The sequence below is a fragment of the Thamnophis elegans genome, chromosome Z (assembly GCF_009769535.1).
Source record: "Thamnophis elegans isolate rThaEle1 chromosome Z, rThaEle1.pri, whole genome shotgun sequence".
NCBI lineage: Eukaryota > Metazoa > Chordata > Lepidosauria > Squamata > Colubridae > Thamnophis > Thamnophis elegans.
In genome coordinates, this window is record NC_045558.1 from 143,471,036 (window position 1) to 143,486,138 (window position 15,103).

General features: G+C 46.7%; 2 protein-coding genes across 2 annotated transcripts; one reads left to right on the forward strand and one right to left on the reverse strand.

Annotated features, from left to right (window-relative positions):
- Positions 1-5,478: 5,478 nt before the first annotated feature.
- Positions 5,479-8,720, reverse strand: LOC116520758 (cytochrome b5 domain-containing protein 1). Its single transcript, XM_032235090.1, has 4 exons — positions 8,581-8,720; positions 7,871-7,947; positions 7,203-7,421; positions 5,479-6,320 (listed from the first exon to the last, which is right to left on the reverse strand). Exons 1-4 carry the CDS (start codon positions 8,708-8,710, stop codon positions 6,090-6,092), a joined length of 657 nt encoding a protein of 218 aa, XP_032090981.1. The 5' UTR covers positions 8,711-8,720; the 3' UTR covers positions 5,479-6,089.
- Positions 8,721-12,734: 4,014 nt separating this feature from the next.
- On the forward strand, positions 12,735-14,553 carry NAA38 (N-alpha-acetyltransferase 38, NatC auxiliary subunit; the record flags this gene model as incomplete). The annotated part of the gene is given in 4 exon segments (XM_032236634.1): positions 12,735-12,755; positions 12,757-12,795; positions 12,797-12,867; positions 13,890-14,553. Coding segments are annotated over 4 exon segments (255 nt in total), but the record flags the coding sequence as incomplete, so codon positions are not given.
- Between the last annotated feature and the right edge of the window lie 550 nt (positions 14,554-15,103).

Sequence of the window (15,103 nt, forward strand, 5' to 3'; positions counted from 1 at the left end):
CATCTGCGATAAGAATCTACCCGCCAACCTCACAAGAAAGTTGTAAAGGGCCTACATCTCTTCCTGTCCGGCTCTTAGGTTGTAGCGAATGGAAAGTCTCCTGCATATCGGAGAATTACAGCATCAGGTTTGCCCTGGGCCACTGCGTATAAGTAAGTACCATCCCCACAAGGAAGGAACAGGGGCTGCCCCGAAGTCTCTAGTGGCACTGCTGCTGCACACCACCAGATAAACAAATCTCAAGGGGACTGTGACCTTGCCATGTTCCTGAAGGGAAAACAAAGCCATTGACCAACTCTCCACAACCGCTGGGATTTATTTCTGAGGACCCTGAACTGTAAAGCGTCTTCATTGGGCGAGCTTTGGGTCAACCTTCTATTCTGAGTGAAATGTGGTCCTGCCAAATGTACCATCTCAAATGAATAAGCCCATCTCTGTGTTGCAGAAACCTGCTATAAATTCAAGTATACTTGTGGAACACAGAGTGCTAACTTTGCTCGGTTCTCCCTAGTTGAATTTGTTTCACACGGTCATTTAAAAACTTAAGTGTGATTTAACATGCCTGTTTTGATTCTGTTGTCTTTCAGATAGGTAAAATTCGAATTATTTTATGCCTGGGTCCACGTGTCGCTTTCAATGATAGGTCAGTTGGCCACATTTCAGCTTGTCATGTATTAATCCAGTCCCTTCTGGTTAGTTTGCTGTACCGACCCAGAAAACCGGACCGGTTGAGTAAACCAGGGCAAGCCTATTGTGATCCTACTATTATTAGCCTCAGGTTTCTGGGAGGTGCACATTGGTGTTAATGTTTAAAATCTGCTTTAACAGCCTTTGTGGCAGGGCCCTTTGTCCGAGCCTCCCTGGATTCTTGGATTCCAGCTAGAAAAAGAAAATATTCCGAAGCCAGAAGGGCTTGATGCTGGATAGAGATCTTACAGAAGAATCATCTACAAGCACAATGTTCCTCCGCTCAGGGTAATCCCATGTAAAATGGGGATTCTTAGAATAATAAATCTGGAAACAATGAGGCTTATTCAAAGTATTCCAACTTTATTGAAACTGGACCACAGAGCAAGGGTCCTGTTTCAGCACACAGAGTATTTTGTAGCGTGCTGGACGCGGGTGGCAAAACTGTACTCCAAATTTACTTTCAAGGACTCTGCGTTTGCAGATTTTCTCCCTCTGCAATTTTCTAAAAGTACAAAATGAGGCCAAACGACCCAGGGAAAAAAAAACCTTGCCAGTATCAGTACAGCTTTTTTATATGCATATATATATTTAAATGCCTGCCATATATTCCTCCTTCATGATATCCAGACTAGGAAGCGACGATGGGACCCTCGCTTCAGCTGGTTGGCTGGGATGGGAAGAGCCTCTTTATTGGACAAAAAAAGGAGGCCCCTGTAAATATCACAGCGCACCTTTTCTTGTCTCTTTTTATGACTCTTCAAGCTCAGTCTAAGCTTTCTCCCCCCTGTAGACCAGTTATAAATGTCCACAGAGGAGTAACTGTGCCTGCAGGAGGCACCGTTTGCCAAATGAATGTTATCCCCCGTGTGGCTTTTACATTTAACGCAACACCCTCTGAAGCCCTCCAGGAGCCAGTGGGCGCCAATCCCATTCATTCATGTTGAAACATTTCCCTGGCAATGCTGGAAGCCAGTGCTCCAGAAGAGCGTTTGAGGTTTCACGCTATCAAAGTCTTTGACTGAGAAATGTGCTTTCTACTGTACATCACTCCCCTTCCTAATGGAAAGAGAGGGAGCCTGAATCGGCACGACAGCATCTGAACAGCTCCGAGGAGCTTCATCTCGTCCCATCGGTTCAAGCCACAAAGTCTAAACATCATTTTCTGAACCTGGCCCAAACCGTAAGGTCCTCACTGTCCAGGGACGAGAAGGGAGAAAATGGGCTTCTTTGCACACCCGTCTTTGGAGGTCCAAAACGCCAGGAATTCCATCAAGGGATCCGGGGCATGGTCTTTATTTCACCCGTTTATCCCCAGCACGCTGCCCCTTGGCTGGCTTTCCAAAGGGCCCAAAGACGTGGCCCTCTTCACGTCGTAGGCCCTTCCCCTCAGGGAACTGTTGCTGTCCTGTTGTGCACATGGGGGCGTTTAAAGGCCTCCCCCCTGACAATTGCTCAAGCATGCAAGGAGAACCTGGAGGAATGGGACACACTTGCACAGCGTGCAAAAGATCAAACGGAGAGCAGCCTCTTGTCACAAATCCATCCCGCGAGGTCAGCACCTCCTGCCAGATTTTAGTCTCCAGGTCCAGACCTCTTGGCCCAGTCCTTTGAAACTTGCCATAACTTTCCAGCTGCTTGTGAAGGTTGGATGTTAAGTGGGCTAAACGCTCCCGCCAGGCCTTCTTCTGCAGCCGGTGATTCCAGGTCACGCTCTCGAAGGGCCTACTTGGCTTAACAGCTCGGCTGGAGAAGCTCCCTCTACCACAGCCTTGCAGACCTCGTCCGGCTTAAGCTGCCCGTACAATTGCATCTGAAATGCCCGAGGAATTCCTGATCCCTCAATTGCCACTGCCAGCAGGCTCCTTAAGCCCAGGCGCTCCGTGGCCATTAAGCAGCTGGTAAAAACATCATACTTTCTCCCTGGAACAAACTTCTGAGCCCAACAGTTTTCCTAGTTTAGCTGATTAGCTGACTATGCAGAGAAATAACCATGTACTTTTCTTTTATAACGGGAATATTGGTTGATGATGAGGATGACAAAACCTGCCACAGAGTACAATCCTTTGGGAAGACATGTTTTCCCCCTGTGGAGCAAAAGGCCAGGAAGGGGGGGGGGGGGAGAACAGGAGGAAGCCCCAGCCAATGCTTCTCTTCTGCAAAGCAGCTGTCAGATGGAAGGAAGGGTTTGCTAGGGTTAAAGGCAGGAGCAGGTGGGAGGAGAGGCTGCCCAGCACTGGAAGGGAAAGGAAAGCAGGTCGGAGGCTTTCTTGGGAGGGGGGATTGTTGCATTCCCCCCCCCACCCCTCCCCAAAAGATGGATGGCAACAATCCCATCTGTTCTCGGTACAAGTGAAAATCTCCCTGGGGGTGATGGGGCCTGCCAGAACTGTAGATAATATTCGACCTTCAAGTCTCGTTTCACAACCCACACTTAGGATTCCCCCCCCCTCTCTTTTCCCTCTTAACAGCTGTCGCAGACAGGAGCCAAACAAGGAGGGAGAAAAAAAGGACAGCTGGCCTGATGTTGCCACAGCCTTACTAGCATTATGTGGAAATGGACTCATGCCCACCTGTCTCTGTCTCTCTGGCTGGGGGAGGGGGCAGACCCAGAGGGCAGAGACAGAGGCCTCGTTGATGGGCGGCTGCCAAAGTTGACCCGAGAAGGAACAGAAGCTCCCGTCACAGCCTTCTGCCAAGTCAGATCGAGAGCAGAACTTCCAGGTCAAGGTCTGTGCGGGGTGCCTTTCCCCCCCCCCCCTCCACCTCCCCTTCCATTGTTAAAGTCACAGGAGTAGAACCTTTCTTCTTTGGGGTAATAGATGAAGTTTCCCTGCGTTCTCTGCATATCCCCTCCCCCCATGGGACTTTGACGATCTGCTCTTAGCAGGCCCAGAGAACACCCCCCTTCTCTATGCCTCCCCCCCAAAACAGAAATAAGCCAGAAACCAAATCACAGCCTCTGCTTGACTGGTTTTTGGATCAAGAGACGACAGGAAGTGGATTAGGAAACAAACTAGGGTGGCCCCCAAGGGGACTATGTCACCCTTGGAGACCTCCAGGTCCAGACCAGCAACTCCTGTTTGCTCCGTTGCTTTGCAAACAGAAACACGTATTCTCCCCCCACCCCAAGGTGGGCAATTGTGGATCACTGTGTTTCCACACTTTCCCCTTCGTAAATGGTGGTCTCAGAAAGCAAGAAGATGGGTGCGGAGGCAGAAGAAGGCAAGCCCCGTGTACCCTTGGGGACACACCAGCAACCTCAGATCACACTCTTGCAATTAGCACACTTGTACACTTGCGGAGGAGGATTAAACTCCCTGATCCGGGTTGGGGGGGGGGGACTTAATTTTCCTTGAGTCTTTCCTGCTCCCTCCACAGAAGTTCCCCCACTACCCGCCTTGTGGGACCGGGGGTCTGCATGCATCTGAGTCCTGGATCTCAACAGCTCCTAGAGGCCTCTCTCTACTACCAACCTCTAAGCCAGGGGTGGGCAACTATGGCCTGCCTGCCTGCTGGGAGTTGAGGTCTACAGGTCGTCAGGGGGCGCATCAGAGGAAGACCTAGACTCATCTTGCAGGAAACACATTAGAGATCCAATAGAGACATCTCAAGCCTTAGAAGGCCTTCCTAGCACAGGCTGTATCTCGGGATTACTATGGACTAGAAACTCTTAGTGCGGTTTTAACCTGCATTTTAAATCCAGAGTTATCAGGGGTAGACTTTGACGACCATTCCTTTAGTGATCATCCGAGGTTATGACAACGCTGAAAACAGTGACCACTGGGATCCTTTTAAACACTTATGACTCTTGCAGCATCCCCATGGCCGCATGAGCAAAATTCAGATGCTCAGCAACTGACTCATATTTATGACGGCTGCAGTGTCCTGGGGACAAGTGAGTATACCTTTTGAAACTTTCTGACAAGCAAAGTCCACGGGGGGAGACGGATTCACGTAACAACCGTGTTCCTATTTTTAACAAGTGCAGTGATTCACTTAACAACTGTGGCAAGGAAAGTCGTGACGTGGGCAAAATGTCTTGTTCAGCAAGAACAATGTTGGACTCCATTGTACGTGTGTGTGTGTGTGTGTGTGTGTCTATATAAATAAATAAAAGACATGGGAAACACCTAGCTTTTCCACAAACGCACCTGAAACCCCCTCAGGTTTTTCCTTTTATCTTTCAACCATTTGCAGTTGATGGTTTTTAAAACAATTTCTTCATGTCTTTCAAGTTTTGATTGGGAGTTGCCCAGAGTTGGCTGAAAGATGGGCAGCTATGTAAATATTTTAAATAAATAAATATTTTTTTTTAAATGTACTCAGGTATCACCTAAGTGATTTTGTCTGATTTCCAAAATACTACACAAACTAGGATCTGGTTAATATGGGATAGAAGACCACCAGGGAATACACAGACATTCCAGAAGAAAGCAAGGACAAACCACTCGGGGTACTAGTGCCAAAGACCTCTCTCTGTGTCCATGTTCGCAAATACTCCAAGGATGAAGTTTGACTCTGATACAACGTATTTTTTGGGGGGGAAACAGCCAGTTTTGAAAACGAGTTTTGGCTGCAATCAATCCTGAACAGAGTTCCTACAAAATCACCCTCGTGAAACTGATAGCAGCAGGCTCGCTTCTGAGAAAATAAGCACCCAGACGATATTTGATACGGAGTGTCACATTTTTTCCCCTTAACATCAAAAGTTACGTGATAAAAAGACAATCTTTATTGAAGATTTGTTCTTTTCATGCACCAAGGTGGGTTTAAAAAAAAAAAAAAGTCGGACCGGACAATGACATCTTCACCGCAAACATCCTACGTTTTGCTATTTATTTTTATCCCACTTATCCTCCAAGGGATCCTCGTTCCTCCACCTCCAGCCACTCCTCCAAGCAAGCCTTTGAAATTGCTCACACGGGTGCAAATGATTGCTCCAAGATTCCTTCATTTCCTTCAGGGTTAAGCAGGATGCGCAGGCCGGAGGACACCCGTTGAAAAGTCAAATATAAAATTGCGTGGCTCCCTCTCCGCATAAAAGGGAGCAAAGCTGCTTTGCCAGCTCAAGGCCTGCAGGATAATAAAATGCCATTATTTTTTAAAACCATGTGAAGAACGACGGAGCGGCAAAATGGCTGCACCATGAGCCACGACTGACACCTAGTGGCTGCAGTAGAGAGCCCGGGTTCACAAGACCAGGAGATCGTGTTTTAGGGACCCATCATCTTCCTTCCCACCAAGTCTTGTTCTGGAGAGAAAATGGGTTTGCCCAAGGACCGAATGTGCTGCCTTCCCTTAAAAGACAAGCTCGGTGTCCTGCAGCTGCTGTGGAGAAGAAGGGGCACCTAACGGGGACTTCCAGCTGGAGGGAAATAGGCCCACGACTAGGCAGGTTTCTACAGCTCAGTGAGGTCATCGTTGAAGTAGAGCAAAATGGCAGGCGTGAAGGCGTCGGCGTCCATGTTGAGCCGGTAGAACTCCTCGTCTTCGTCGGGAACGTTGTTATACTCGAGGGTCTTGCTCATGTCCAGGCAGACGCCGTGGTATTTCCACGTGTAACTGGCGGCGTGCGCGTTGTAGGGCAGGTAGCGCCTCAAGATCTCCCACATGGTTTCTTCTGAACAGACCTGCCGATGGAGCCACTCTTTAACTCAGTCTGTGTGTTGAACTGAACACTCCCCAAAGAAACCCAACATAGGCCTTAATCGTGGTTAACCCTAAGCACATATGTGGTTGTTTTTTTTTCCCCCATTTGTTTAATTTTGTCTGATTCTCAAAGACTGCCTGGACAAGTCCCTGCAAGTTTCCTCAGAAGTGGTTTGCCATTGCCTCCTTTCTAGGGTTGGGAGAAAGTGGCTGGCACAAGGCCATCAAGCTAGCTTTCTTTCATGCCTAAGGCGGGACTCGGACTCACCGTCTCCTGGTGATTGGCCCCAAGTCAGCCAACTGTCTGTCGTAGCTGGCAGGACTACAACTCGCCATCTCCTAGTGATTGGCCCACAGGCAGCTTCCATGCCTAAGGCAGGACTAGAACTCCCCATCTCCTGGTGATTGGCCCAAAGTCACCCAGCTGGCTTTCATGCCTAAGTCAGGACTAGAACTCACCGTCTTCTAGTGTTCAGCCCAAAGTCACCCAGCTGGCTTTCATGCCTAAGTCAGGACTAGAACTCACCGTCTTCTAGTGTTCAGCCCAAAGTCATCCAGCTGGTTTTCATGCCTAAGGCAGGACTAGAATTCACTGTCTCCTGGTCATGGACCCAAAGTCACCCAGCCGGCTTTCATGCAAACGGCGGAACTAGAACTCCCAGTCTCCTGGTCATTGGCCCACAGTCACCCAGCTGGCTTTCATGCCCAAGGCATCGGTGCCTTCACACCACCACGCCAAACTGACCCTCATCCAGTTCCCAGCCTAAACCTAACAGCCGCCCTGCTCAAGTTGCCCAGGGAAGAAGCCGGATTGCTGGGAGGCTCCTGGGGGCCAGGCAAGGGCTGGGGAGGATGGGACTCACCTCGAGGGTCTGCTCCTGAGAAGTCAGCGTGTTGATGATCCGAATGTTCCGGGTTTTCGCAGACAAGGTGCCCATTTCGTACAGAGGGTTTTTCCACCAGGGCACCCCAAAATCATTGGCCCAGTCCGAGCGAGGAAGAGGCGGCGGGATGTGCACAAACCGGCCCTGGGGTGTGTAGTACTTGAGGCAGCCCGTGAGCGGATTGATGTGCGTCTGTATCTGGAAAGAACCCAGGGCACGGGGCGGAAAGCCCCCATTCAACCACCATCTCTCTAACCAGGATGGTTCCCTCCAGAGCCCCCAACCCACCAAATGCCACCTCCAAATGAACACAGATCTTCTCTCATCCAAGGAAGAGACGAAAGACGAAAGCTCTCAAAACATTTGCTTACGACCAGAAGAGTCTCAAATCCCCAGCAAGAAAAAGAAACTGGAACACAAGCGGTCCTCAATTTACGACCGCCACCGAACCCCGGCCAAGAAGGAAAAGAATATATCAATACGATGGGCCAGAAGATGGAGGGATGGACCCACAGGCGCTTTTTCAAAAAGGAACCAATGAAATCCAGTTGCCTTCTGAAAAGGCCCCCCAGGCCCACTTCCCGGGTCTCGCGAAAGGGTTTATGCAGAAGCCTTGCCCGCCCGCCCTGGCGCCACCGGACACTCACGTCTCTGGTCTTGGGGTCGAACCAGTGGCTGATGTCTTTCCCTGCTACTTCCAGGATGGGCTTCATGAGGAGGTCCCCTGTGCCAGGGGAGAGGGAGAGAAGCCAGGATCCGCATTAGAGCCCCTCCCTTCCGCCATTCCTTTTTTGGGGGTGTCCCAATGCCGCCGCCCCCTTATAGTCCATTGGAAATGCCTGAGGGCATTCAACGACCCAGGAGCATCCTTTCGTCCCTCTCCAGGTCAAAAGAGTCAACATGGTGGCCACCAGCACACAACAGAAATATGGAAAACTTAAAAAAAAAAAAAAGGACTAGTGTTCCACCAATTCTGCCCTTTTATTTTATTATTAATTTTATTTTATTTTTTAAGTTTTGTTGGGGGATGGACATATGCAGAAGGTGCATTTTTTTATTAATGCACGTTAATTAAAAAAAAATAGGGCTTAACTGCATGGTTGAGGCCGCCATCTTGACTTTTTTGACCTCCCCAGAGCTATGCAAGCCTTGAATTTGGCCCTTCGGCTCCTTTCTTCCCTCACTGCCCTTCTTTCCACTCCCGTCCCGGATAACCATCCTTGCCAGCAAGGACGCCTTCCTCCTCCTCCTCCTTCTCCTCCTCCCCAGTTCAGGTAGACTGCCTCTCCACCTGGAGGCTCCGCTTGGGGGTAGGGAGCCCTGTCCCCGAAACTCCGCCCCCTTCCCCCGCCCTTACCCCTGTACTCTTCGGACAGGGGGCTGAGGTCGTACACCCGCCCCAGATAGGAGACCCACAGGTCCCACGGCCGGTTGTGCACCGACACCTCCCGCGGCGTGAAGAAACGCTGCCGGGGGAAGGTTTCCATGATCCTCGCCCGTGGCGCATGCGCCGCGTTCCGCGCTGCCCTTGGCAACGCGCCGCCGCAAGGCCCCACGGGAAACGCAGTCTCCCTCGCTCGCACGCCCCCCAGGAGAAGCCGGACGCCGCGCGTGCGTGCATGCGTCACGCCGCCAGGGCCGCAGGGCCTTGTGGGAAGGGTAGTTCCCTCGGCAAGATGGCGGCCCCGCCGGCCCAAGAACCGATGGTGAGGCCGCCGCCGCCGCCGCCTCCCCCGCCGCTTCCTCGGGAGTCGGACGAAAACGGCTGCGGACACAGCGCCCCCGAGGTGAGGGAAGGGCCGGGGCTCGGGAAGGAGTGGGGGGGATACACACAGGAGCCTTCCTTCCCCTCGAGGGCAGAGTTGGGGGACTTCAAGCCCCTCCCATCGACCTGGGACTACAAAGCCCATCTGCCAAGGAAACTCTGGCCTCTCAATAATACTGTGTGTAATAGCTTAATACAATTAATTTTTTATTGCAGTTAATATAAATTAACTATAGAGTATTAAATAAATCCATTATTATGGTTAATATATATTATTGTATTAAATATTTACATTATACACACACACAAACACAATTATGTATACTATTATACATAAATTATATTATATATCATTATACATAACATAAATTATTATATTACACTATAATACAGGTACTGCTCAAATTGTGACCGAAATACAGCCCAAAACCTCTGTTGCTAAGCGAGACGGTTATTAAGACAGTTATTATGTAACAGATTAATAAAATTAAAATTTTTATTATAGTTAATATAGGTTAACTATAGTACATTAAATGCCTACTATGGTGAATATATATTATTGTATTAAATAGTTATAATGCTGGATGTGGATGTTTGTGTGTGTGTGTGTGTATCTATCTATATCTATCTATCTATCTCTAGATAGATAGATAGATAGATAGATAGATAGATAGATAGATAGAATGATAGATAGATAGATGATAGATAGATAGATAGAATGATAGATAGATAGATAGATAGATAGATAGAATGATAGATAGATGATAGATAGATAGATAGAATGATAGATAGATGATAGATAGATAGATAGATAGATAGATAGATAGATAGATAGATAGATGATAGATAGATAGATAGATGATAGATAGATAGATAGATAGATAGATAGAATGATAGATAGGTAGATGATAGATAGATAGATGGATAGATAGATGATAGATAGATAGATAGATAGATAGATAGATAGATAGATAGATAGATAGATAGATGATAGATAGATAGATGATAGATAGACAGATAGATAGATAGATAGAATGATAGATAGATAGATAGATAGATAGATAGAATGATAGAATGATAGATAGATAGATAGAATGATAGATAGATAGATGATCGATAGATAGATAGATAGATAGATAGAATGATAGAATGATAGATAGATGATAGATAGATAGATAGATAGATGATAGATAGATAGATAGATGATAGATAGATAGATAGAATGATAGATAGATAGATAGATGATAGATAGATAGATGATAGATAGACAGATAGAATGATAGATAGATAGATAGATAGATAGATAGATAGATAGATAGATGATAGATAGATAGATGATAGATAGATAGATAGATAGAATGATAGATAGATGATAGATAGATAGATAGAATGATAGATAGATAGATAGATAGATAGATAGATAGATAGATAGATAGATAGATAGATAGAATGATAGATAGCTGGGGAATTCTGGGAGTTGAAGTCCGGAAATCTTCAAGTTGCCAAGGTTGAGAAACAATGATATATATATATCAACAATATAACAACTATTTAATACAAATATATATTATGTGTGTATGCATACATACATACACACACACATATATATTTATATGTAATATATGTGTGTATGTGTGTTTAATGTTTATTAGTTTTATTTTTATTATTTTTACTTCTTTTATATGATGTTTTCACATCCTTGTAAGCTGCCTTGAGTCCCCATCCGCAAGTCGCGGGCAATATAAATTTTCTTATTAAAATTATAAAATAAATAAAATATGTTAGCGAACACCTAGAAGTAAACAAAGTAATAGCCAAAAGCCTACGTGGGTTTGTCAAAAACAGATCATGCCAGACTAATCTTATTGCATTCTTTGACAAAGGGACAAAATTAGCGGACCAGAGGAATGCCGTCAATATAGTTTACTTGGATTTCAGGAAGGCATTTGATAAGGTAGACCATAACCTACTACTAGATAAAGTAGAAGAATGTGGGTTGGACAGCATCACCACCAGATGGATTCGTAACTGGCTGACTAACCGCACTCAACGTGGAGTCCTCAATGGAACTGCATCTACATGGAGGGGGGTATGCAGTGGAGGACCCCAAGGCTCTGTTTTGGGCCCAGGACTCTTCAACATCTTCATCGATGATTTGGATGAGGGGATAGATGGGGAACTCATCCAATTTGCAGATGACACCAAGCTGGCAGGAATAGCCAACACTCCAGAAGACAAGCTCAACATACAGAAGGATCTCGACAAACTTGAACATTGGGCACTATCTAATAAAATGAAATTCAATGGTGAAAAGAGTAAGGGTCTACATTTAGGCAAGAAAAACGGAATGCACAGGTACAGTATAGGTGGTACCTGGCTCAGTAGTAGTAACCGTGAAAGGGATCTTGGAGTCCTAGTGGACAACCATTGAAATAGGAGCCAGCTGTGTGCAGCAGCTGCCAAAAAAGCCAACACAGTTCTAGGCTGCATCAACAGAGGGAGAGAATCAAGATCACGTGAAGAGTTAATACCACTTTGTAAGGCCTTGGTAAGGCCACACTTGGAATACAGCATCCAGTTTTGGTCACCACGATGTAAAAAAAGATGTGGAGACTCTGGAAAGAGGGCAGAGAAAAGCAACAAAGAGGATTAGGGGACTGGAGACTAAACCATAGGAAGAACAGTTGCAGGAACTGGGGATGTCTAGTTGAATGAAAAGAAGGACCAGGGGAGAGTTGATAGCAGTCTTCCAATATCTCAGGAGTTGCCACAAAGAAGAGGGAGTCAAGCTATACTCCAAGGCACCTGTGGGTAGAACAAGAAGCAATGGGTGGAAACTAATCAAGGAGAGAAGCAACTAGAACTGAAGAGAAATTTCCTGACAGTGAGAACAATTCATCAGTGGAACAGAAATTGCCTCCAGAAGTTGTAATGCCCCAACACTGGAAATCTGTAAGAAGGCTCGTAAGCTGAGGACTACCTATATTAGGTGGAAAGCAATCCATCCGACAGCTCTTAAAACACCGAATAAAACACCTTGGGTGCATCATATTAAACTCACCCAGCCTCTATGAGGACCAGCGGCTTGATCTCATTTTGGAAAAATTGAGAAGCAATAAAGTTCTAAAGTTTTTCTTCTAAAAATAAATTTATATTCTTTTAATACACACATTTCGTCATTGGTTAAGCAGGGTGGGTAAAAAAAAAATGGTGTCATAACAGTTAAAGCTTATCACCATATTCATTATTTATATCCTTATTTAATACTGATACTTAAAACTTAACGTATCTATTATTATAACATTTCTTCAGTTAATATTTAACTTCTCTTAACTTATTTAACTTTATAACCTCATTTCTCATGTTTATTCTCTCACCATTGATAACATAACTCCCCATAAAGGATCATAATCAGATTCTTCCTTTCCTTTAATTGCAAATGTTAATCTATTCATTTCTGCACATTTTCAATATTTTCTTAATCCACCTTTAGGGATCTCTTCACCCTTCCAAATTTTGTGCAAATACAATTCTAGCCGCCGTTTACACATGAATAATCAAGATACATTTTCTTACTATAATTTCTGGCAAGAGACCCAAACAGGTGAACTCGATACGTGCTGCCTCATCTTCTCCAACCACATTTGAATTTTTGTCCACTATTGTCCTGGATTTGCACGCTCTATTTTCTGGGTGTTTCTGGCAGGAGCCGGTTGAAGAAAGGCGGACTCGCGTACCGTGGCGCCCGTAGTAAGCTGGAGAACCTCCCTGAACAAGAGCCTGCGGATTTCGTATGCGGACGGGCGGGACCTTGGTTGGCTTGTTTCTATGCACTGACGGGACTGGCAACGTCATTTTGGGTTCTGCCCAAGAATACTGAAACCCACCGGTGAGTCCCCCACTGTCATCCACCCCCTCCGGGCCCCCTTGTTTACACCACTAAACTCACCTACATCTCTTCAAAAGTCAAAGTATGTATGTGGGGCTTGGCGGTTTTTCTCGCAAGACATTTCTGACGACCCGTCTACGCAACGGCGTCACTGCTAGAAGGGAATCTTGTTTGTGGAGTGGAGGACGAGAGCGGCCTTGTGGGCAATGGTGAAATTCAACATATATCTATATTTTACTACCGGGTTCTGTGGGCGTGGCTTGGTGGTGGTGGTCCTGTGCGGATGAGGGGTGTGGCCAACTCAATGTCCACTCCTGGCCACGCCGCTCCTCTTTTCGGCAGCCACCACGCCACCAAGGCCACGCCCACAGAACCCAGTAGGAAAAAATGTGTGTCCATTCATGCTGCTCCCTTTACGGTCCATCCGTCCCCGGCCCACCCTCCCTCCTGGGTTCTACCTTAAAGGGACAGGCTGTGACTGGAGGGAGAAGAAACGTTCGGATTGGGTGGGCGGCGACCAGGGCGGTGGGCGGGGCCACTAACGATTTTTGCCACCGGTTCAGAGAACTGATGCCAATCATCCCCGCCGATTCAGCCGAACCGGGAGGATTCAACCCTGCACTTGGGTCCTTGGTGCTCTCTGAGCTTGGCGGTTTTCTTTTAGACGTTCCATGACCCAACTGAGTAACGTCATCAGCGCTAAAAGGGTTTTGCAGAGCAGAGGAGGAGGAAGAGAAGGAGAGTTCTCTCTCAGCTGGGTATTGGCTTGCAGGACATTTCATAACCCAACTAGCTAACATCATCCAGGCTAGAAGGGAGAGGGGTGTGTGTGGAGTGGAGGAGGAGGAGAGGAAGATGGGTGGGAGAAGAGGGGAGAGGAGGAAGACTGGTGTATATTTGAGAACGTATATATGAGAATAAAACAGAAAAGAAGTGGATTTGTTGGAGAAGTGAAGCAAGGGAGGGTTTAGGTCAGAGATCCCCTCCTCCTTCTCCATCTCTCTCCCCCCTCTCCCCCTTCAGACTCCTTCTCGGCGGGCGAACCCCGAGTCCTGGGCCTGGCGATGGTTCCCGGCCATCACATCATCTCCATCGAAGTCGAGTTGGAGAGCCTCAACTCCCTGCAGTACGTCTGAAGCGCCCCGTCGCTGGAAGGGAGCCCCGTCGTTTTTCGAACACAAGAAGATTTAATTTAAAAAGAGAGAGATTCCTTCCGCCTCCTCGCTCTCTCTCGCCACCCGGGGACAAGGCCCTAGAAGGGCAAAAAAAATGGACTCAAACCAGATCCCTCCTGCCCGCCTACACCACCCTCAAAATTGGAGGATTCCCTACCATCCAGGACCTGGGAAAGGCTGACCTGGAAGGACTTTGCATCTGCCTCCGTTATTGGATAAATCTCGAACTCGGCACCAGTGCTGTGCTTGGCAGTCCCCAGGGAAACTCATCCTCTTTCTTCTTTCTGCCGAGGATCGCTAACCCTCGTCTTTCCTCTTCGCAGAATCCAGGAATATTTGCGTCAGGATTGAGTGATCAGAATGATTAAAACCTGGCTTAGGTGGCCAGCAGGGTGACAAAGAGTTTGGGGGTGGGAAAGAGGAATGTTAGCCCCCCAAAGAGGCAGAGGTTGGATTTCTCAAAAGAATAAATACCCTTTTACGTTTGAGCCAGCTGAAAAACGGCATGACTGACCATCTTTCTTCTTCCTCCTTCCTTGCTTCTTGCAGAAAAAAATCTCCCACTTCCCAGCCTTGTCGAGCTCCATTTGTTTTTAAATTCACCAATGCTTCCCCCGCCAACACCCCCCCCCAAAGGCTTTAAATCAGAATATTTTATTAAAAAGGGCGGTGGAGAAAGACCACTCCCCAAACTGGCCTGTTGAAGGCAAAGCTGAACCTCCACCGGCTTAAACTTTCAAAGGTAGTCAGAGAAGGGGAGCCTTGAATGTTCCTGGAAAATAGAATAGAGTAGAATAGGAATAGGATAGAATAGAAAATAGAACAGAACAAGGAATAGAATAGAATGAAATAGGGGTAGGGATAGGATAGGATAGGAATAGAACAAATAGAATAGAAATAGAAAGAATAGCATAGAAAACAACAGAACAAGGAATAGAATAGAATAGAATAGAAAATATGGAATAGAATAGAATTAGAAATAGAAAAAATAGAATAGAAAACAACAGAACAAGGAATAGAATAGAATATAAAAAATAGAATAGAATAGAAC

Excerpts from the sequence above, each read along its gene's own strand:
- LOC116520758 (XM_032235090.1), bottom strand. The coding sequence starts at position 8,710 with ATGGAAACCTTCCCCCGGCAGCGTTTCTTCACGCCGCGGGAGGTGTCG. Across the intron at positions 7,948-8,580 it reads CCTGTCCGAAGAGTACAGGG|GGGACCTCCTCATGAAGCCC; the intron begins GTAAGGGCGGGG and ends CCCCTGGCACAG. Across the intron at positions 6,321-7,202 it reads CTCAGGAGCAGACCCTCGAG|GTCTGTTCAGAAGAAACCAT; the intron begins GTGAGTCCCATC and ends CTCCATCGGCAG.